Genomic DNA, 23,318 nt, shown 5'->3' on the forward strand with positions numbered 1-23,318 from the left:
TAATTTTTATAAAAGTGTATTTTCTATATATTAAACTACAGTGCATATTCTCTTATTCTAAAACTATGATATAAAAAATCTTATATGCTAAACATGACAAATTCATCGCTTTAATACTTTAGACCTGATTCACAACTTTCTTTTTAATTTTAAATAGTAATTGACAATAGTCTTGAAGTGCGTTCAAATGAAGGAATTTAGTTTTTCAAAGCTTCGTTCACATTGGTCGAGTAGAGCAGTTACTGTGGTTAGTAAAATACCTCATATATGTATAGTAGACATATTGCGATATATTTTTATAAATATATTGATAGGTATTTAACTATATTTTAAAACCCTTAATTTCGCCATAAACATTACACCTATAAATATAAGATTTTAGCGTTTTCTGAAATTATCGGTCGAGTACTAGATCCAATACAAACGAGCCCCAAAATTCGATTTCGAAAAGAAGAAAACAAAAGAAATGCTTGAAATGAATCAAGCGTTTAAATGTTAATTTCGAAAAATCGTAGATGAAAATATGAATAGACATGATTTCCTTGCCCTTTCACTCTTTATAAAAATCATGGAAAAAAGCGAGACAGAAGTACCGTGGGTTTATTGTATTAAAGTTACTCTAAATAGAAAAGAATAATTCGCTCTTTTTGGGTGTAAAAAATCTTGTAAAACTTCTTATTGCACAATTCTACTGCAGTTACATAATCTGCAATTTTAAAAAGACACCATTAACTTTGAGATATTCATCACAAAACATATAAACTAGCAACACTGTAGCTTAGTGTTGCCACTCAACAATCCAAAAATTCTTCCTTAATATCAAACGTCAACAAATCATGTTGTTAGTCTAGTTTCAATTTAAGTCTTTGTTTTAGGAAAAATACAATTTATTTAATTTAGCTTATTTATACTGAGCTATTAAAAAACAAAAGCACCAGCATTTTTAAGTTTTCGAAAAATTTTGAGACAACTATTTAAAGTAAAATGTATTGACATTTTTATTTTGTGTTTCAACAATAGTTTCGATAATTTCCAAGCTCACAGCAGGGTGGCCTTTTCATTTCATGTTATAATATTATCCTTTTTAAGTCAGAAGACCTCATTAATTTTAGTTTTTATATACTGTATGTAGAAATGGCATTGTATGGGACAATGCCATTTCTACATACACAATTAAGTAAGCATTTGGCCATTATGAATTCGGCAAATATGACAATAAAATACATTTTGCCAGTAGGAAAATAAATAGTCCGAAAATCCTTGCTGCAATTTTGTAAAGAAATTCTGTACTTATGTATTTTTCAAAATGGCCAAGCAATGCTTACATTTACATCTACCATTTCGTACATCAATTTCACAAAAAGGTCAGTTTTCCAAGTAGGTTTACTAATATGTATTTTGCCTTCTTAATTCTGTAGGTTTTTCGCAATCTTATAAATTGCGTTGTAAGAGACATTTACCCAAGAATTATTTGAATTACATCGCAAAATTAAGACCACTTCTATACGATAATTTAGTATTAGCACGAATTGTTTCACTCGTCCAATCATAAGTTGATTAATGAAATGAATTTGGCTCGTATATAGTTTGTATGTAAATTGTTATAATAAAAAATGCTAAATCCACTACATTTGTTGTGGGCACAGAGAGGTAACAGCTTCTATCTCATTATCCGCCTTTTCAAGCATTAGAAGGCCAAAATAGCATAACTGAAGCAAAAGATTTCAATTTTAAATTGTTGACCCTGATTCCTACTATCGTATAAAAATGTTGCCAGCATAAATAACCATTCAATTTTGGTAATATTCCCAGTTTTCAACAGGCAATTTTTATAATTGAAACAATCCGTGCTTACAAAGTTTGTTTATAACCTCATCCTCATCTTCTCAGGCTGGGAGACCAGGCCGTACTTATCGAGATGTTCGTACAAGGCAGCTACATACTCCTTGGGGTGTTTGGTATAGTGCTGCACGTGGGGTGAACGGTCCCAGCATTTCCATGTACACTGGAATTGAAATAAGGAGTTTAGTGACGATGAATTTTGTGAAGAACTAAGAACACTTTCACGGCACGTTTTTTATAGTGACCCGTACAAAATTGACCGTCGCGCCATGACTAAATACGATGAAATTACTATAGATTTTTATGGTAATTGAAACGTATGAACAAGAGCCCTGATAGTGTCAAATAAGGCAAGGAGTGTAATGATACAACCCTTATTTTTCTTTCAGTAATTTGGTTTCGCTTTTTTTGGGGTCTGATAGTTTTCTAAAATAAATAGTATTATGGCAGTAAATGGAAAGTTTTTTTTCTTAATTAGGGCGCACTAATTTCATCGATATACAGATATGGGTGCCAGAGTAAAAACGTCTAATTTATTTTCGCTTTTATTTAGTTTTGATAATTTCTACGGAAGATGAAATAAAATGTTTACTTTGTAATATTTTAAGTAAACAGTTGTTTTAAAAGATTTGGCATTTATGTAGACCGTTAACTTGAGTGAGACATATTTGAGAAACAACTTTTATCAGATCAGATGCTACTTTGATTGTCCGGTTAACTGGGTTGAGGAGCTCAGATAGGCAGTCGCTAGTTGTAAAACACTGGTACTCAGCTGCATCCGATTAGACTGGAAGCCGACCCCAACATAGTCAAAGTCATCGGGCGCATGGCACAGGTTCGTGTGGATCAGCTGCGAGGATCTGATGACACCTACCTGGATCCCCATCTTCACCCAGCTATCATGTACACTGCGGTTGCTGCGCTCCGCGCCGACGGGGTCGCTGCGGGACAGCAGGAACAGCGCGGGCGCATGGCACAGGTTCGTGTGGAACAGCTGCGAGGATCTGATGTAGTGGGACGTGGCGGCTTCGTGGAACGTCTTCATGTGGTATCTGGAAGATTATGAGAAGGAGGTAAGTGAAAATAGAGCAATGACACTGACATGAACAATGAAATACTTGTGGGCTGCATTATTTAACTATAACGATAAGTAAACCCGCAACTTCAAACGGTTCGGTAATAGTTAAAAGGTGCAACTCACTTTAAGTGTACATGGTTATGCATATGCAAATGATTTCCCATCAAGTATATTACTATTTTCAGATGATCTTTAGTAAGATTTGAGAACATAACCATGATGCATCCATGGATTTCGAGTGAATAATTTCTTCGACATGAATGTGATACCCCAGTAGACAGGAATTAGTTTAATGCATTCAAAATTATCAATTTTGACATTGATTTAACCCTGGACACAGATAAGCAACACAACAAAAGCGCATCTTAACTCATGACTTGACATGACCTAGCCAAGCCGACATTGGTTCTCGGAAGAGTTATGAACGAACGTGTATTGTATTACAAATAATAAGCCTGTTCTAGTCATTCATAGTGTTATCGTGGGTCAGAATTTTGCTCAACGTTATATGTCCTAGGGGCGCCGAGTTTATAAGGTCGCAAGGATTAAATTGGCGCCAAGTTGAGGTAGCTAGGATAAGGGTCCGTACAGACAGACCGACTCGGAGAGGAGAGCAAATTCTTAACACGTTGAAAATGGGGTACTTAGTATTTGTAGTAAGGTTTATTTTTGGATGTGCACTGCTTTTGTCATTAAGAATGCCCGAAGGCGCTCGGTGTGAAATAATACGAGGAGCCGACCGGCTCCGATCGCGTACTTTTTTTTGACATTTGGCTCCGATTGCTTGTTCTTTAATGCTCGCGCAGCCGATCGGCTCCGGTCTGTGTGAAAAGAAAAATGCGCGCCGATGCTCTCCGAGCCGGTCTGTTTGAACGGACCCTAAGGGTGCCGAGTGAAAATATGGACGCCATATCAATAATTTTCTTAAAATATCAGTATTCCTAAACGTCTTATTTTTTACTGAGAGGTGGTGGAAAATACTACAAGAAAATTATTTTTTTACACGCGTAGGTAGATGCGAAAATGTATACCAATTTTATACTTGGCTACAGAGTTCATTCACACATCACGTTTTTTAAGCGTCATAAGCGGACACAGGTCTAAAACTGAACTTTGGAACCTTTCAAAGTCCATTCTGAAATGTCGTATTGAGATTATATGATTTATGTAAAACATTTTATCTAACTTCTGTCTGGCATTGAAAGTTATCAGTACAGAATGAAACGCTGCAACGTTTATTTATATTAATACTAGCTTCCGCCAGCGGCTCCACCCGCGTGGTGTGGTGATAAAAAGTAGCCTATGTGTTAATCCAGGGTATCACCTATCTACATACCAAATTTCAATCTAATCGGTCCAGCCGTTTTTGCGTGATTGAATAACAAACATACATCCATACATTCTCACAAACTTTCACATTTATAATATAAGTAGGAAGTAGGAAGTAGGATGTATAGATCTGAGTGCAACTTATTTGCCTAGGAAACTAGATATTTTCTTATCTATAAACATGTGGTACTTAACTTAGGTACAATGTATTTGAGCTAATTACTAAGTCTAATATGAACTAAGTATGAGAATTAATTGCATGCTTATGGGAATTTTAATATTGCTAGCTACCAACATATTTTTTAACCGACTTCCTAAAAAGGAGGTGGTTCTCAATTCAGTTGAATCAAGTCTCGTTAATAGTCTAGGCTGACGATTTCAAAAAGCTGTTCTGTTAGAAAGAACATCGTGTTACATAAATAAATGTACATAATAAATACATAAACGTTACGTATTTTAATGAAATTGCGCTTTTATATAAAACTTGCACTTTGAACCTCGCCTGATGATACATCTTCTATACTTACACAATCTACCCACTTGCATATGAATACCTACTATTTAAATACTGTTCCTTGGCAACTTACTTTAGTTTGCAAGGAAAGTGTAGAAAAATAAATAAGATTTTATTTTGCATAAGTATCTATAAACTCATGCATTGATACCTTTTTTGAAATCAAAGAAACAATGGGCGCCAGAAATCGCGTTTTTCCACCGTCTCAAAGTTTCACACATAGGTATCTTAAAATTAACTATTAGAATATTCCTAAAGCTTTTTCAGAACATGCAGAAGAGTTCCTAGGAAATTAAAACATATACAATCTAGTATATTTATGTATAATTGTCTTAATAGATACCCAATAGATAGAGAGCTGGATCACTATTGTCACCCAGTGGACACCTCAGGATGGATACCGCAGGCAGGGTAGGCCCCGGAAGAGATGGCGTGACGATCTAGACGCCTATCGTCGAGATTGGTGGACACGGTCGAAAGATCGAGAAGCGAGATGGGGAGGCCTTTGCCCAGCAGTGGGACATTATAGGCTAGTAATAATAAATAATTGATACCCAATAGTTAAATAGTATATCAAGGTTTAATAAGTTCATTTACACCGCCAAAGCTACACATTCTGCTAGCACGTGCGACCTTGATGGGAAATCGGCTGACAAATTATCATTATGTATCGTCATGCCTAAGAGAATTAGTCAGTCTGCTATTTTTAAAAACAATGATAAGTGATAGATAAACTTCTTTTGTTTCAAAATAAACAATACAAAGAAAATTATTAAACGGCACCTCTACTTATTTTTGGGAGATTTAGAACCCGTTCTCTAAATAAATTTTTGGAACCGTGCAAATAGTGTGACGTTTCATAGGAGCCTGCAAAGGCCTGTTTGAAAAAAAAATATTTGATTTTGTTTATAGTTATAAATTGAATAACGAGTTCAGCTAAGTATTATTTACTAGTCTATGGAGACCAACTTAAAAAAACTCTGGAGAGTATCTATGTTTGGTTAAACGTTTTAATCTACTAATATCTACTTCTACTATCTACTAATATAAGGTGTTGATTTGCATTTGTGCCATAGTTCAGGAGGAGGTCATAAAATACGTAAATAATCGATTGGAATTACAGTAGACGGGAAATAGCTAATATGCAGTGTTTTTTTTTTGTCATTGTAATATCGTAGTATTTCAGAAGTAATCCAATTTTATGAATGAAAATTATGAATGATCGTTGCGTATGCTTTGTGTTTGCGTTTGTGTGAGAGCGCAGCACAGTTTTAAGGCCAGTAACACACGCGCCAAGTTTAAATACGGCTAGATGACATTGACGGAATTCTGAAAAAAAATTAAAAAAAAAATTACGTACCAATTTTTTTGTTGATTTGGGTCGAGAATCATTAGCCTAATTACGTCCTTTAATATGGCACGGATGCAAATCAACAGCTTGTATTATAAATGTGAAAGTTTGTGAGAATGTATGGATGTATGTTTGTTGTTCTTTCCCGCTAAAACGACTGAACAGATTTGGTTGAAGTTTGATATGTAGACAAGTGATACCCTAGCTAGATTAACACATAAGCTACTTTTTATCAACACACCATGCGGGCGAAGCCGCGAGCGGAAGCTAGTCTGTCATATTTGAAAAAATATTACAAGAGTCAGATCTTGCATTGAAAGAAATTGTGATATCATTATGTGTTCTTATGCACAGAAATAAATGACACAGCGACAGGGCTGATTGCACTTTGCATGCAAACATAAACTGCACTTTGATCGGTCGATTAAGCGACACGACCCGTTCGTTCACGTAGCAACATCAGCTAATCTTTAAATTCTCCCTTTAGTGATAACTCTTAATCGTGCGATTTAGAAGTGAATGTTATCCGATATTGGTGTCATTTGTAGGTTATGAATGCATTCTTTCGGTTTTTTATTTTGTTTTGGAGACAGTAATCTTGTGTTATGGAAATAACCGTTACCCTTCCTTGCGTACTTTTATTTTTCATTCCAAAGTACCTTCATATTTTAGAAGTACTATAGGTACCAGTAAAGAAAATATAATTTGAAAGAGATAGTAAAGAAAGTATAATTTGAAAGACTTTACCAGAATTGTAGTCAGAAGCCAGAGGTCTGCTGACAACCATTTTTGTTGAGGCTTATTTGGCTTGAGGAGGTCAGATAAGCAGTATAGTTATCGGCACGAATCTTGAGCTCTGACTTACATCTGCGCAGAAGTGCGAGTGACGTCGGCTATGACGCGATGTACTGCGGGCCAATCACCGCTTTAGCCCGCCCCCGCGCCTTACTTCATTCCACAAAAGGGACCCAATAAATTACTTCTGCGCAGGGGAAGGTCAGAGCTCAAGATTCGTGCCGATAACTATAGCTCCTTGTAAAACACTGATACTCATTTGCGTACATTTATTAGATTGGAAGCCGACGCCAACATATGGAGTTAGAAAATGCAAGGTAGATGAGTTAGCCACAATCAACTGCTGTGATTGGTTGCTTTATGACAATATGGCACGAGCTTAGTGAATAGTCAATTATATAACAAAGCTAGTTTTATTGAGAGCACGTGCAGCTCACGTGTGCGCACGACCTTATGTAATTGTTTGCCAATTGCTGGTCTATTTGCTGTTTTAATAGGCTTCATTTAAAGTGCTCTTTCATTTGATCAGTTTATTATTTCTAGCGATTTGTATTTATAGAAATCATTTATGGAGTGTTACATGGTCTATCTATCTATCATAGGTTGCCTATATGATTCAAGGAATTTGAAATTCTTACCAATATTACAAACGCAGAAGTTACACTTTCTGTCTACACAGCTTTTATGACAAAAATACAGCACCGATTAAAATAAAATTTTGTACACAGATAGTCTAGCTAGAACTTGAGAAAGGTCATAGTCTTCTTTTTATCCAGGTGCGTTCTCTCAGGACGACGGCGAAAACGCGGGGAACTGCTAGTCTCAATATAGGGTTTCATCGGTATTGCAGTTCGGAACTTTATCTACTGGACCGATTTCAAATATTCTTTCACCATGAGAAAGCTATATTATCTGCCAGTAACGTAGGCTATATTTTCATCCCGGTGAGGGCAGTAGCTCCCACGGGACGCGGTCGAAACCGCGGGAAAACGGCTGGTTAAAAATAATTTAAATGCTACTTACTCCATATAAGCTCTGAGCGTCTTCTGCATGATCTGGTTCTTGGGGAAGACGGCAGCTGGTACCCCGATGGCGAGCTCACTGATGTCGGCAGCAGAGTCCCACACCTGAGCCACCACGCGGTCCATTACTGGCTGGTAACTGGAGATAAAATATAAATAGAAAGAAAGAAAGAAAATAAGTTTCATTGCGCAATATAAGACGGATATACCCACTTAAAATAAGAACATAACAGAAATAAGAATAGAAGAAGAAAAGATGCGTCTTAAAGCGCGCATCTTTTTTCATACGGTTCATACGGCCCTCGCTCAGCATAATGCTGTGACCCGAAACGAAACAGATTCCCAGCGCTGGTTTCCAGCGATATCATTCATCATCCTCCTGCCCTTATTCCAATATTTTTTAGGGTCGGAGTGGCATGTTTTCTCCTTCCATACTCTTCTATCTACCGTCATCTCGCAAGTAACATTTTTTCTAACCATATCGACTTTCACACATGGATGGATCCATAACTGGAGATAAAATAAGACATATAAAATGGGTGAAAGTGAATTTGCATTGATTCAAGCTCAATTCGAAGAAATTGTTTCTATAATCCCTTTTAATTTATGAAAACCAGAAAAAAAAAAAGATTTTTTATGTTAATATTTGATTTCAGAATTAAAATTAATTATATAAGTTTCAGTTTTCAGTATGTTTTTAATCAAATGAACCTGTAATTAGCCATTTAAATGCTAACAGCGTTACTTTAAAGCACTTAAATCATCATTAAACTTGACGACAATAAAAGTTAATTTGAGAACTTCTAGCTTCAATGCATATTAAGTACTTATGTAAACTGTACTTATCCTAGGCAGATAAACAACTAGTCAAAAACATCTAGATATTCCTAAAAAATCCGTAGATCTGTAGAGACAACATCAAACGTGGGGAACCTTTATTCGGCAGTCTTACGGCTGAGATTATATTTTTTTCGACCTGGGACTAAGTCCAAAAAATCTTATCCTTCAATGGATGGGAGGCCATATCTTGTCATGGTGAGTAGTTTCGAATTTCGGAAGCGCCTTACATTGGTGCGGCATATATTTTGCCAGTGTCGATGTGCCTGACAACCAGCTACCAAGGGAGGTATAGTGTAGTCTGGCCGACTGGGTTGATGAGGTCAGATGAGCAGTAGCTTTATGTATGACTGTACGATGCTACTGTTAAATAACTGGAAGGTTAGTCTGGAAGCCGACCCCAACCCCAAGCCAACCCCAAGGCTATGCAAATGATGACTAGGCCCCAGGTTCACCGATTTCATAAACGTCAGATGTTCTTACAACAGTTTTCACTTTATGAAAATTGACGTTTCGGTTGTCGGTAAACTTGGGCCTGCCTTATAAGTTGATACTTACAGTTCCTTATTCTTCATGACGTGAACGCAGACCTCTCCCCACATGTAACCAGCGACTGAGAAGCCATGCACCACTAGAGGGTGTTCGTTCTCATTCATTGCCATGAACTTGATCAGGTCTTCGGCTACCAGCTGTAAATGTTATACTAAGTTAAGGAAACCTTATTTTTTTTATCTGTACTAATACTACTAATGTTCGAAAGCTGAAGAGTTTGTTTGTTTATTTACTGGGATGTGCTTATCTGTTTTTCAGTGTTAGGTATACAGTCAGTACAGTATAAGTTACATTTAATTCGCAAAGCAATTCCCATGGGACGCTGGTGAAATCGATGGCGGAATCCAGTTTCATTTTAAAAGAGTTTAGGTATATTGGAGGATTTCTTTTAAGAAAAAGGTCAATTGTTATTTTGAAGGAAAAACTAACTAAAATATATTTCGAAATAAGATCAGGTTTTAGTTATAAAACTGACGACAATAAAATTACTTAAATTGTTTATATCTACATTTACCGTCTAATTAAAAATTTGATATTATCAAAAACCTGAAATGCTTTTTCCAACTGGTATCTGCATCCCAACATGCAAATTTCAACCTTAGCTACAGGGTTTTAAAGTTCAATACGCTTTGTAACAAACCTGGGAGCCCTTCATCGGCCACATGAGCTGCCAAGGTGTGCAGGACACGGAGACGGCATCGAAGCCTTGCTCCAGGTATAATACTCTAACGTGCGAGTTTCAACCTTAAGAAAACCGCTTTAAAGTACAATTCAGTTTGTAACAAACCTGAGAGCCATCATTGAACCTCCTTGGCAGTCGTTACGGTTAGTGAAAAGCCAGTAAGTCTGACACCAGTCAAACCAAGGGGTATTGGGTTGCACGGGTTGAGGTCAGTCGCTCCTTGTAAAACACTAGTACTCAGCTGCATCCGGTTAGACTGGAAGCCGACCCTAATATAGTTGGGAAAAAGGCTCGGGAGATGATGATGACAAACAAACCTGGGAGCCCTTCATGGGCCACATGAGCTGCCAAGGTGTGCAGGACACAGAGACGACATCGAAGCCTTGCTCCAGGTATAATGTAGCGTACTTCATCACGTGTTTCTGTCTTGCCAGCAGCCAGTTGATCATGACGCACATTGGCTTGTCGACCCGTTTGTCCAATCTGATGACAAGAGGTTCTTATAAAAGATTGATCTTAAGATTTCTTAAAGTATTTTATTTAGTAGAACTTTCCGACATGTAAACACTTTTTATTATTGTGTTTTCTGCATTGTCGCATGGTGTGCATGTTTTTTTAAATTGAATTTAGATATACTCAAGTACTTTTAAGAACATGTGGTGTTTGCCTGTAATGGTTATGCATTTGGCTTGTAACTTTTTTGCATGAAGGTATCGATTTTTCCTATACTTTAAGTAATAACTGTTGCTATTCAACTAATGTGGATGTTATTTTCTTTTGTCTCAAAGACACCTGGACCGATATTGAAAATGCTTTTTTGACATGGGTCCCGAAGTCGGTGTTAAAATAAACACAGTAAAAAGACAATGATGAGATGTAATTTATTTTTATTTTGTCACTATCGATGTTTTGGGAAGTCGGTTTCTATTTTTTAATTTATTTTACATTGACGTCAAGACAAAAAGTTTTGAGGAAATAGATGTTAATTAAAATTGTAATATACATTTTATTTACCTATCTACGACCTATTACGTTAAGATGCAAAAACTAAAATAATAGAACTAGTTTTTAGGAATTACATTCTTGACACATCTTAGCCCATGCGCATGATCGCGTGTGTAAGCGTCTGACCTATACTTCCCGTTTTGTGTGAGAAAATAAGGAAACAACAGATGAAGTAAGTCGATTATTAGTTTGAAATTATCTTTATGACTCCAACTTGCACTGGGTTTACTATCTTAACCCGATTCTACATAATATTAATCTCCTGGATCCCTTACGTAATGCTATGGCATCCCATATGTACAATTTCTACTCAAACAAGACCATATTTTTTGCACTCTACTTTTAAACTTCACCATGACTTCAATCGGCCATAACATAGTAACAAATACACGTGCCGTTTGAAAGCATCAAATCGACCCACTTCCCCGATTGGCTCTCAATTCGCGTGACACAAACAAATAGAGTGTAATTATATCTCCGATCGTACCATATTGCGTAACATTTGACATGCACTATCACGTGTCGGAGACATTACGAGAATAGACCTGTTGCGCATGAATATCTTGCAAGGGTAGGTAGGAATACCCAGCCAGGACTGGGATGCCTCGGGAAGTTTCAAGTAACTGAGACCAGGGAAGCTTTCAATCAGGTCACTATTTCGTAGCACTTGGCCTTTGGTTTTTTGCAACTAACCAAGTATGAAGTTAGACTGGAAGCCGACCCCAACAAAGTTGGGAAAAAGGCTTGGAGGATGAACCAAGTATGAAGTTTTTATGTCTCCGTGAGATGAACCTATGTGCGCCAAAGCAAACGAGGCAAATGTTTGAGTTTGAGTCTGAGCTAAGACCATTTATCTAGGAATGCTGTTCTTAATTAACCTCTTGATTGAGTGTGCCGTATTACTAAAAGTTGTAGGATTTTGTTTCGTAGAGTTATTTACTGTATACTTAGCTTTACTTATTTCATTCATCAGACAAGGCGCTCGACTATAGCATGGCCGTTGTAGAAGATCAGAAGGCTAGGATTCTTATAACTCATAGTATATTAGAATTATAGTCACGCTTAAGTTCATATTTTAATGAATATATTTTATATCCACTATCTCTGCCTTGTGTGAAACCTTGGAAAACCTGTCCACATTAATTCTAATCAGCGTCCTGGCGACTACATAGGTGCAGTTAGTCAACCAGTGCATTTAAAAAGCGTCGGGTCGTTCATTGCACGATTATATTATTTATTGATACTGTTTACGGACTGCAGGTTTAATATTTATAATTGGTTATTTTAGTGAGGTCCAATCAGGACTGGAGCCATACCGAAATTATTTAACTCTTATGTTGACTTGTCCTATGTAAACTATAAACTTCTTCCAAGCTCCATCGTTCTTAAGATAAATATGAAAAGGTACAGGATTTTTCCGAGAAAGCATAACGACCCAGTTCATAATTTCAAGATTCAAGATCAGATAAAAAAGCTGCAGTTGAAGCATTGAGATCTGAGGTCGATCCAAGGGGTATTGGGTTGGACGGATAACTGGGTTGAGGAGATCAGACAGTCGCTTCATGTGAAACACTAGTAGGTACTTAGCTGTATCTAGTCAGACTGGAAGCCGATCCCAACACAGTTGAAGAAAGGCTAGGTAGATGATCAATCAACTAATAAATAACTTACTACTATTATTTACTCACCTCATAGTAGCAGGATCAGCTTTAAGCTTGATCTTGTCATTGCTGATGTACTGTATGTTCTTCGTGATGTCCTGTGTGTGCGCACCGCGGTCCATTGTGACCATCGCCACTGGGGCGCATGAGAGCAGCGGACGGAATGTGGCCTGGGAACAATATAATTACAACTTTTAGTACATACAGATTAAAATTAATAAAGCGCATAAAAAAAATGTCCTCGTCACTGTCACTCGGTAATGTGCCCAAAGGCTGGCAGTTGTCACGTTGGATGACAACGTACCACCAATTCGTACTTATATCTTAAAAAGGTTTTCACCAAAGTTAAATTGAGAAGTGAAAATAAAGAAATAATATTGGTTGTTTCAAAATGTAAAATAACAATAAATGCATTTCCTTATACTTGTGTTCAGGCAAGTAAAATAGAGCGTGAGATTGAAGAATTAATTTATTGGAAACTTTTAAGTGTTAAGGCAAATTATTAGTCATTCCAAGCCCTGACATAACATATTTAAAATAATTTATTTATTAAATTTATTTCAGAATTAATTTAGTAAAATTTAGGTTAATCAGAAATTATGAAGTCATAAAGTTGTTTAGAATAGGCATCGTTAAATGGACCACGATGCGTCATGAATATGAATCGATTGATTATGTAGTTAAAATTTAAATAGCTGTAATCAAGGAAAAAGGCAACAGTTAATAAATATTCGCAATCGTATTATTTGGTAATTGGTAAATTGGAAAGTGAATCATATATCATGCGCCGACGTACACCTTATCACCACGTGTGTGTATTATGACTTGAATTTTATCAATGAAGACACGTGTATGATTGCTGATCGGATCGGAAATGCTACTGAAAACATAGTTCTAGGTATTCAAAAAATTCTCGTTCACTTAAAAAAAGGTGGTTGGTGGAAAGTGAAATTCTGATCCATCTAAAAAGGTTAGGGGTACTCGGATGGAATATGATGATATCCCATAATCTGGTCCTAGACTATTCCCAACTATGTTGGGGTCGGCTTCCAGTCGAACCAGATGCAGCTGAGTACCAGTACTTTACAAAGAGCGGATAGAATAAATATGTTATCTGGTTATTCCCGACTCATCCAAATTATTTACCATAATGAAGCTTTTAATTGTCAAACGATAGTCTGCATTCAAACTTCTAATAGAAGGATTACAAATATGTATTACAATCCCCAAACTCTGAGATGGGCACACATGATTTTTTTTTAATATTTGGCCTTATTCGGAAAGAAGATGCCTTTGAAAAAATTCTAGAAATTGGGACTTGTCGATCCTAATAATGCTACCGGCATTACCATCATCATTAGCCGTTATGTCAATTATAGTTCGGCCATTCAGAGAATGCGTTCCTGACACGTCGCGATTGAACTGACGACGTAACTACATTCATTGATTATTGATATAATAATGTTGTTTTAATGCTCCTCAATTGTTAAAACGGTAAACAACCAGCAAAAATATTTTTATCGTAACTGCAACGCCATTGCAAAGTTACGTCGTCAGTTCAATCGCGACGTGTCAGGAACGCATTCTCTGAATGGCCGAACTATATCCATTGTCAAGTCCACATTCAAGGCTAAACCGATTACTGATTACGAGTCGATTATTGTGGAGAGGCTCAATTTTGTTTTGTTTTCAGTAGATAGCACACTCGTATAATGTAACTAGTCTTCTGTATTGTCTGAATAAGTCTTTTAACTACGAGTACATGATATTTCTGAAATTACCGTACTATTTCCAACGGTTATATGTATATCTCTACGTCTCTTTAACTAACTTTATTCAGCATGATCTTTCAGAATTGTATAATTTCATTTTGAAGGAAATAGAGGGAATGAATAGCCATAATCCATCCGTAACGAAAGAGGTCCCGTCGAATCGCGGGTGGAACCGCGAGAAGGATCTAGTTATCTTTCTAACGTACTTTATGTAATAGAACATAATTGATCACGTAACAAGCAATTGCAAAACGGCAAGTTCAATGTCAGACGTCAACGGCACGGCCAAGTTCGAGACGGCCGGTAAAAAACCTCCCAGTGTTGTGCAAACTGGAAATATTGTTATAAGAAGTATGTACTTAATAGCAGCTATCTTTGCGGTTAACTTAAAAAAAAGGTTCGTGTTTGAATATGCGAAATAGTATCTGCGAGCCAATCAAGGTACACGGGGCGTGAAAAGAAGTCTGATGGACACACTCAGAGACATTTATGGCCTTACTACAAAAACTTTAACCACTGTTTTGCAATTGTCTAAAAAAAATGTGGCTCCAAAATGAACCATATGTCAACGTCATAGTTTGACATTTTTTTAGACAAGTCTTAAACGGACGTTAAAAAGTTTTTGTGGTAAGACGGTTAATGGTTCCTTCCTTAGTGCAGAATTTCTATGAGAATCTGTCACTAAGGAAGGAGTGACTTAAGTAATCATTACATGTCTCTAGAGTGCGGGGGTGATTGTGTTTTAGGGTCCTTAGTTCATGGATTATTCATTGTTTTTAAATAGGCTTACTGTTTTTAATCCTGGAAAATTAACTCGTCATAATCGATCAGAAAGCAGTAACATTTCGTGAACTATGTATGTCAAAAAAGTTAAACTTTGAATATCCGTGATCCATCAATTAATATTCTATCCTGTTTTACTGTCCTTATTATTTTTGTTTCAACCGTTTTCGGGAAACGAATGGTTTCAGCTTACTGGTACATTTTTCTATTTGGTCTAATCTATTTAAATCCTAAGGCTAATGCCCGATTTTACCTACTTGGCAGTTTTTTGCGGATGTTGCGAATCTGCGCCGTAGAAGCAACACCTGATTGAAATAGTTCTTTGCAATTTCTATATGCAATTGAAACTATGATAAACAATGTCATTCTATTAGTTCAGGTTATATTATAAAAACCATTCATCAAACATTGGTTATATTATAAAAACCTAAGACTTGGGCTTCGGTCCAAATTCCATGCCTTTCCCAGATTTGTAAACACGGATGTTGATAGTAGCAATATTGTTTTCATAAAAAATGTTATATGCTTCTCAAGAAACAGCGATAACTCACGATTTTCTCTAATTGGAGTCAGGCCATATTCATCTACACTGCTGCAATCGTAATTAAAAACAATATAGAAAAAAAAACTACGTGATTTTGTATGTATATTTTTCTTATGCTTATCACCTGAACTCAGACTCAGAATAGATAGACAAACGTTTGCTTTGTCATTTCAAGTCTGAACGAAAATGATATTAAAAAAAAATGCAACATAATACATTGGCCTATTTCGACATGGCTACCATGTGTCAGGATGGCCGAGCGGTCTAAGGCGCCAGACTCAAGGAATCCCTTGCTCACTGAACGTGGGTAGAGTTGTTCTGGTCCTCTCTGAGGGCGTGGGTTCGAATCCCACTTCTGACAAACCTTTTTGGCATTTTTTTTTATTTTTCTTTTTGAAGTTTTCACCTCAAACGTGCCACTGTAAATTATACTCTATTTATAAAGTGGGTTAAAATTATAACACTATCTATCTATATGTACACAAAACCACCAGATATAACTGGTTGGTTATTTTGATATCATATCAAATTGGAGATAGTTATCACAAAACCATCATGATGTGATTCTAACATACAAATACTGTCTGGGCCGTTTTTTGTTGCCTGCTTATCTACCAAAGTAATTATATCATGCTTTTTATTGTTTACTAGCTTCTGCCAGCGGTTTCACCCGCATCCCGTGGGAACTACTTCCCGTACCGGGATAAAAAATAGCCTATAGTCTTCCTCGATAAATGGGCTATCTAACACTGAAAGAAATTTTCAAATCGGACCAGTAGTTCCTGAGATTAGCGCGTTCAAACAAACAAACAAACTCTTCAGCTTTATAATATTAGTATAGATAATATATAACCGCAGAAGTTAGGACTCAATTAAGGGATACTCAAAGCGACAATCGATTTTTCCGAGAAAAATGACGACTAGGCGAGACATGCGCGGGAGTTGAATCTAACGTTACTTTCTCAATGCACCCAGGCGGAACAGCTTGTAAATCATCTGCACTGTTTTATAAGTCTTTCAACCTTGACAGAGATGTATTTTCTTTACATATTGTTAAATAATCAAAGGTCTCCAATTTGTAAGGATAAGCAGAGCAGTTCTATTTTAAGATTGTGGAGTACTCTCAGTAGAGTTCGAATACTGCGCCAAATAAATAATGCAATTATTTATTAGATAAATAAATTAGAGAGTTACATAGAATACATTTCAGCATAGCATCATGTTTTTTGCCTTTTTAACAGCACACAGCAGGTACAAGCTGCTTATAGCGATTTCACTGGCATCCCGGGGGAATTCCCATTAACGGTTGTACAATTTTGCCTATACCTCTAGCAAGATGTTAATCAGGGCATAATGATTTAGTAAGTTACGTTTACTCCTCTTGTAAAGTCTTTCCTCTTCACATAATAGTGTAGATATGTAATTTTCCCGCGGTTTCACCAGCGTCCTTTGGAACTACTGTCTGTATAAGATATAGCATATGTTACTCGGGAAGAGTGTAGTGACTGTGAAAGACATTTAAAAATAGGTCCAGTAGTTTTTGAGTTTGTGTCACAAACAAACAAAAATACGTTTTATTCAGTGTAATATTAGTATACTTAGATCTACTGTAGCCGCTAAAATAGCTCTCAATAATAATAGTGAAGAAGTGTTCATATGGAAAAGCCTAGCAGCTATATTAGTTCTCAATAACAATGATTTACTACCAGTAATATGAACATCATCTGAACACCGCGTGTGTTTGATTGGGTCGTCCCATACAAATGATGATAACTAAGTCATATTGGCTGTTTCCACGCGAACTGAGAACAAATGCCGATTGTTGAGGATCGTGTGTTCGGGGATAATACTTCCTTATTTTTGCGGAATCTTGAATGAAGATGATTGATGCTATCAAAGAAATTGTATGAGTGCTATCCATTTAAGAAAGGATTTATTAGGTTTACTAACATCATTTTGCTTCGGCATTCAGCTTTGCAGAATTTTGGTATTTCCACATATTGAATTTACGCTTTTCAATCTTCAGAGCAACTTTCATTTATTTAAAGAAACCGATATTGATTAGTTAGATTTTGCAATGCAATCTCTTTCGTGATTCTAGAGATCATCTTTCATTAGGAATATTAAAGAGACAGTGAAATCCTAGATTTTTGTAAGAGTGGAGGAAAAGTTGGAGAAGGTCAAACGCATATTACGCATTTAGAAAACTACGCGGTAATTAATAGTGTAAGGTACGTTACAGCAATAAGTCGTAATAAATATCGTGTAGGTCTAGCCCATGAAGAACGTAACATAACAAAACATAGGCTGTTTGTAAACAACTTCTATTTTTAGCACGTTAAGGTTAAATATTACTTGCAGTGCATTTGGCAAGTGCATTGTTTACTTTAGTTACAAACAGTTCCTGTTTACTCCTGGTAGCCTAGCACTCGTATTTTGCACAACAATACATTAGAGGATGATTTTGCATTTGACATTGTATACGTACTGGCGAAATTCCCTAATGGCCATTTTGTTTTATAACTTGATTTCGATAGTTTTAGACCTTAAGCGCTGGTTTTCAATGATGTATCTTAAGTTGGTAACAATCCTTTTGTTTAGAATTTCACATTAGCAACAGTGACCTAATTGAACAACACAATCAGTACATTTTACCTCACTCTAACATGCACTAACTCTACTAACCTATAACGTAAAACGCAATACGTACTCCATGGTGCGATAGCGCATCAGTACCACGTGACTGTGACGTCACGACACCCGTTGCCAAGTGCATTACGGAACATACGATGCATCTATTCACGCGACGTAACTATGAGACGATGAAGGCATGCGTGTTAGTGTAGGTCCAGAATCTAGATCATAGAAGACTAACGATGTTATTAAAGAATTGGTAGAATTCTCTCAATCAGATGATAGTTATAAAAGGTCTTTTACAAGGTACTTAAATCGATTTGTTTATTTCATCATTCATTCATTTCTCAAGAATCGGACATAGAACTCGGCAACTAAACTGGACATGTCAACATTTAATTGAAGATCGTTTTTAGACCTGATGCCGACAGATTCACAAAGCTCTTTGTGTTTCGGGATAAGAAGTCGGTTTAAAAGGATTTAATATAATTAAACACACGAAGCGTAGTTTATTTACAGCTCTTCAGGAGCAGTAGTTAAACTATCACAAAATTGTTATCCATTTCCTTTCAAGGTCAGATATTAACAGGTCAATGTCAATATTCAAATGTGTTCATGTCAAATTGACCGCTTCCGACTAGGATGGCTAGATAGCCCAAACTCTATTGCATAGTGTAGTACTGTCTGTGTAAGAGTAAGTATTTTTAACCCAGAATTCGTACGTTTCCGATCGTCTGACACTTTGTAACAGGCTCAAAGTCCAATGAACACACAATTATGTAAATAAGGCCGTTCGTTCTTTTATCACTGGAATTAAGCGTGCATTCTTGTTGCACATTTATCTGATAATAATTGAAAATATTGCTTTGCATCGAATCATTGCTTACGTAACATTTCACGCGTGTATTTAGTGAAAGCGTTTGACAAGAGACAGCATGGTGATATAGCAGTTTTTGGCAATTAAAATAGACTTTCGGCAGAATACAGGCATTAAACGAGTAGATTCAATATTTTAGAAAACAAGTACCTAAGAAGAAACGGACGAACTCTCTTCAGACCAATGAGTGTTTTGAGAGATACCCTAGATACCTCAGGGGTCTATTTTTGGCTCTAGTATCGTAAATTACAACATGATATAATAGCTTAGCCGTCAACTACAGGAATAACTGTTTCTAGCGAAGGTAACGTAGTGTGTTTATAATCCAGTGTTCAAACTATTACATACATGCATAAAATAGTACTTACAAACTTTCCATTGCCCCTCGCTCCAACTTTGCCGTGATTCACAAACAACGCCACTGCATTTTTTAAGGCACTCATTTTTTTATTTACCTGAAAAGAAAAGAGATACACTGTTAGGAATTAAGCCAGATAAAAACTTGATAACTTGAAAATCTGGGGCATGTCAACTTTCGAGCAAAGCGGGCACGGCCGAACTACCCTTTTCTTGCTAGGATATATAAAATGACAAAAAACCTTTTTGTTGCTAAAGAATTTGAGATTTGCCTCGAGTTATTTTAAGATATTTTATGTGAGGATTTTACACCAAACGAATCGACCGAAGAAGCATATACCGTGTCGTCCATTCGAATGATTTTACTCTGTTTTCTGAGCACTGAACAGAAAATAACTAAAATAAGGTCCCCCTCGTGACTATAATTCAGTTCAATTTCAACTGATAGGCCATTTGGTGCGATTGTAACGTTTTTCTTCGTTTCAGTTTCAATAATAGTCATAGGTATAATGCTGACTGAAGATTGTTGCCATTATGGCTCCTTGAGATGCAAATTGGCAACAATTGCTGTGTTAAGTTTTTATAAAATGTCGCTACATTTACAATCACACACACTTTCATTTTGCATTGTTCAACTGTTAAGATGGGCATTAGGAAAGAATTACGCAAGTAGCTTTGTAGAATATGGGTATACTAAATTCTTGTATAGGCTGACATGTGGCCGATTTATTCTTCTCTTTGCTAGAGCAAAAAGTTTTGATAAATCAATCTATGAATTCAGACTAATTCGCAAGCAAAACATTATGAGATGTACAATGTGCTTCTTTTATGTAATATCTACTGATGTTCCTGCAATTGCCCAATTATTGCCTTATTGTCGGTTATTGTCTCTGTCGTTTTGAGATCAGGGTCGCGGGTTCGATACCCTCGCGGAGACTTGTTCGCAGTGCGAGTTGGCTGGCATTCAGTGGCGTTGTTACTGTCTAGTTAGAATGCACTGTACTGCATTTTGCTGTATTCTTTGTATAAAAAATGGATTTAAATATGTATGTTTAGGTAAACAGGATATGATTTGTATTTAAATCTCGTACTATTTACCTGATTAAAACTGGTATATATGGGTAATTGGTACAGTGTGAAGTAGTGTACATAGTAGTACGCGAATAGGAAAATAGTAAGCCACATTTTAGGTTTACGAAGAACTGAAAATTTGTGATGTAAATCTCTTTATAATATCAAAACTATGAGGGATTTGGATTTTTGAGAAAAACATTGGTTTACAATGAAATGAGTTATTCAATAAACTTGAAAAACATGAAACTGATGCAACTAAACAGTATGATTAAAGCATACAGTTTATTTATCAATCAGTAACTGCATTTAACATTCATAATTTAAACTTCAGTACCGATCACTACGTAAAGTTCAACAGACTTGAAGAAAAAATCATAGAGTACAAAGTCCAGTGAGATAAGAATCATGCTTCAGACTTGGTCTGACTACGTGAGAAAGTAATGACAGATTGGGGTACTAATCTGGATAGTAAGCTGTAAGCATGGTTGTAAATCAAAATAATCTATACTAATATTATAAAGCTGAAGAGTTTTGTTTGAACATGCTACTCTCAGAAATGGGTGAATCTGAAACATTATTTCAGCATTATATGTATAGCCCATTTGTCAAGGGAAGCTATAGACTACTTTTTGTCAGGGTGTGCGAAGTTGATTCTATTGTTTGTGGGTGAAGCCGCTAGCTAAAATTCTCACTGGCACTGAGAATGAAAAAGTTACTCGTCTTTTTCTTGGGTTTTTGTAAAATGACTCGACTTATTTAGATTATATTTGGTTTGGAGATAAATAACAACCTGAGCAATAACATAGTCTAGTTTTTATTCAAGTACTAGCATCCGTCCGTGGTTTCACCCACGTTCTGAGGTAACTGCTCCTTGTGTCTGGATGGTGACAGAAACCTTCTTACTAAGCTAGCTCCCCTATAATTTTCAGCTTAACTGGACTGACTTTCTTTTACACAAACAGATAGATGTATATATAGCCTAGTTAGTACAAGTAAAAGAAAAAACAAACGCATTTTAAATTAATTGTAATTTCTAATGGTTTCAGTGTCTGACAATAAGCTGATCTTTGAACCGCCACGGTTCAAACTTATCACACTTACATACATACTTTTGTTTATAAATGTTAATTAGTCATTGATTGTTTTATTTTCTAACCCAGGTAAATGTTTTATTAGAAAATGTAACAATGTTGTTATTGTTGAATGATTATATTATTTCTAGTGTTAATGGTAATATATTATTGAATGCAGTATTGGTCTTAGTTTTAAGGTTTTCTGTATTCGTTTATTAAAACTTATTATTTTAAAATATTTAATTGTTCGTAGTCTAAGCAGTGCCCTGGCATTTTATTTGTAATTTTTTTCAACAGCATTTTCTTTTAAGAAATAAGAAAAATATTCCTGTGGGAATCTAATTAAAACAAAATACAGTTATGTCCGGATTTTCCTGTCTTTCCACAATTTTTAATAATCATTTCTTTAAATTTTCCATAATGACATGGTTATTTAAAATCGGATCTATTGAATATGGATGGATGAATATGGATGGGAGCTCAAAGTTCGAATACAAGTTTTCATATTTTACTGCTATGTTATTTATGTCTTAGTATTATTGTCGGACAGACGACCTTATAAAGGTCGCCGGAAGACGCTGGATGCAGGTCGCTTCCAACAGGTATCTGTGGAGATCAAAGGGGGAGGCCTATGTTCAGCAGTGGACGTCCTATGGCTGAGATGATGATGATGATGATGATTATTGGTCAGTGGGTCGTCTTAGGGGCGGCGTTTCTCTATATTTGTTTAAATATGGATATGGAGACATGGATTTACCATAAAATAAAAATAGTACAACTAAATTAGAAAGTCGGTAGTAACAGCGAGTAAGTAGCAACATTGTAAGGAAATTGTGATGCCAAACATGAAGCTATCTAATGCAGTATATAAATAGTTCCAAGGCCAGCCCTAACATACTTTTAAAGAACTCCATAACTCATCAAATTTGACCCAAATAGATATATTTTCACTAATTAGTTATTATAACGATTTTAGTTTTGAATGTTAAGTGTATAAAGTATGTATCTTACTCTGTTTAGTAGGAAATACTACAATAAACGATTTATTTAATAGAAAAAGATCGTTTTTAAAAATGCGGGTGTTTGCATACCCTTCAACACTAAGTTATGACATAAATAAAGAACGAATTCTATAAGAATTCTTAATAGAATTTGCAGTTAAATATTTGAGATGCATTCGCTAGAATTTCCCTTCATGCCGGCCAGTTATAAAGTGCACTTAGCTTAGTAGATATATCTACACATTTGCACCGCGCACAGTTAACATTTAACAATCGATTAAATAATAAACACGCAACTTACCGTTAAAAACTACAGACTGGACACAAAAATATACTAATAACTGTAACTGAATGGATCCTGGGAGAAACTAATCGGCAGCACAAAGTATCACTACACAAACTAAAATTTATTTTAATAAAGCGACAAACACGCACTCGATGCGTGATCCGGTCACTATATAGCTTTGCTTTTGACGCTTGACGTGACGTGCATCAAATTGACGTGCTATTTAGACAAAGGGTTTTATTGGTCCGA

At 36.1% G+C, this 23,318-nt stretch overlaps 1 protein-coding gene and 1 non-coding gene across 2 annotated transcripts; one reads left to right on the plus strand and one right to left on the minus strand.

Moving 5' to 3' along the window:
• Positions 1 to 23,272, minus strand: LOC124636091. Its single transcript, XM_047172042.1, has 8 exons — positions 23,085 to 23,272; positions 19,647 to 19,733; positions 12,696 to 12,838; positions 10,320 to 10,485; positions 9,327 to 9,457; positions 7,933 to 8,070; positions 2,717 to 2,894; positions 1 to 2,005 (listed from the first exon to the last, which is right to left on the minus strand). The coding sequence occupies exons 2-8, from the start codon at positions 19,719 to 19,721 to the stop codon at positions 1,865 to 1,867; spliced, it is 972 nt and encodes a 323-aa protein (XP_047027998.1). The 5' UTR covers positions 19,722 to 19,733; positions 23,085 to 23,272; the 3' UTR covers positions 1 to 1,864.
• Trnal-caa lies at positions 16,013 to 16,128 on the plus strand. Its single transcript has 2 exons — positions 16,013 to 16,050; positions 16,084 to 16,128. It is a non-coding gene; the product is annotated as a tRNA-Leu (tRNA).
• Positions 23,273 to 23,318: the final 46 nt, after the last annotated feature.

Source organism: Helicoverpa zea, chromosome 13 (assembly GCF_022581195.2).
Source record: "Helicoverpa zea isolate HzStark_Cry1AcR chromosome 13, ilHelZeax1.1, whole genome shotgun sequence".
NCBI classification, from domain to species: domain Eukaryota; kingdom Metazoa; phylum Arthropoda; class Insecta; order Lepidoptera; family Noctuidae; genus Helicoverpa; species Helicoverpa zea.

Coding starts and splice junctions, on each gene's coding strand:
- LOC124636091 (XM_047172042.1), bottom strand. CDS start 19,721: ATGAGTGCCTTAAAAAATGCAGTGGCGTTGTTTGTGAATCACGGCAAA. Junction 12,839..19,646: donor CGAGGGGCAATGGAAAGTTT/GTAAGTACTATT, acceptor TATTGTTCCCAG/GCCACATTCCGTCCGCTGCT. Junction 9,458..10,319: donor GGCCCATGAAGGGCTCCCAG/GTTTGTTTGTCA, acceptor TAACATTTACAG/CTGGTAGCCGAAGACCTGAT.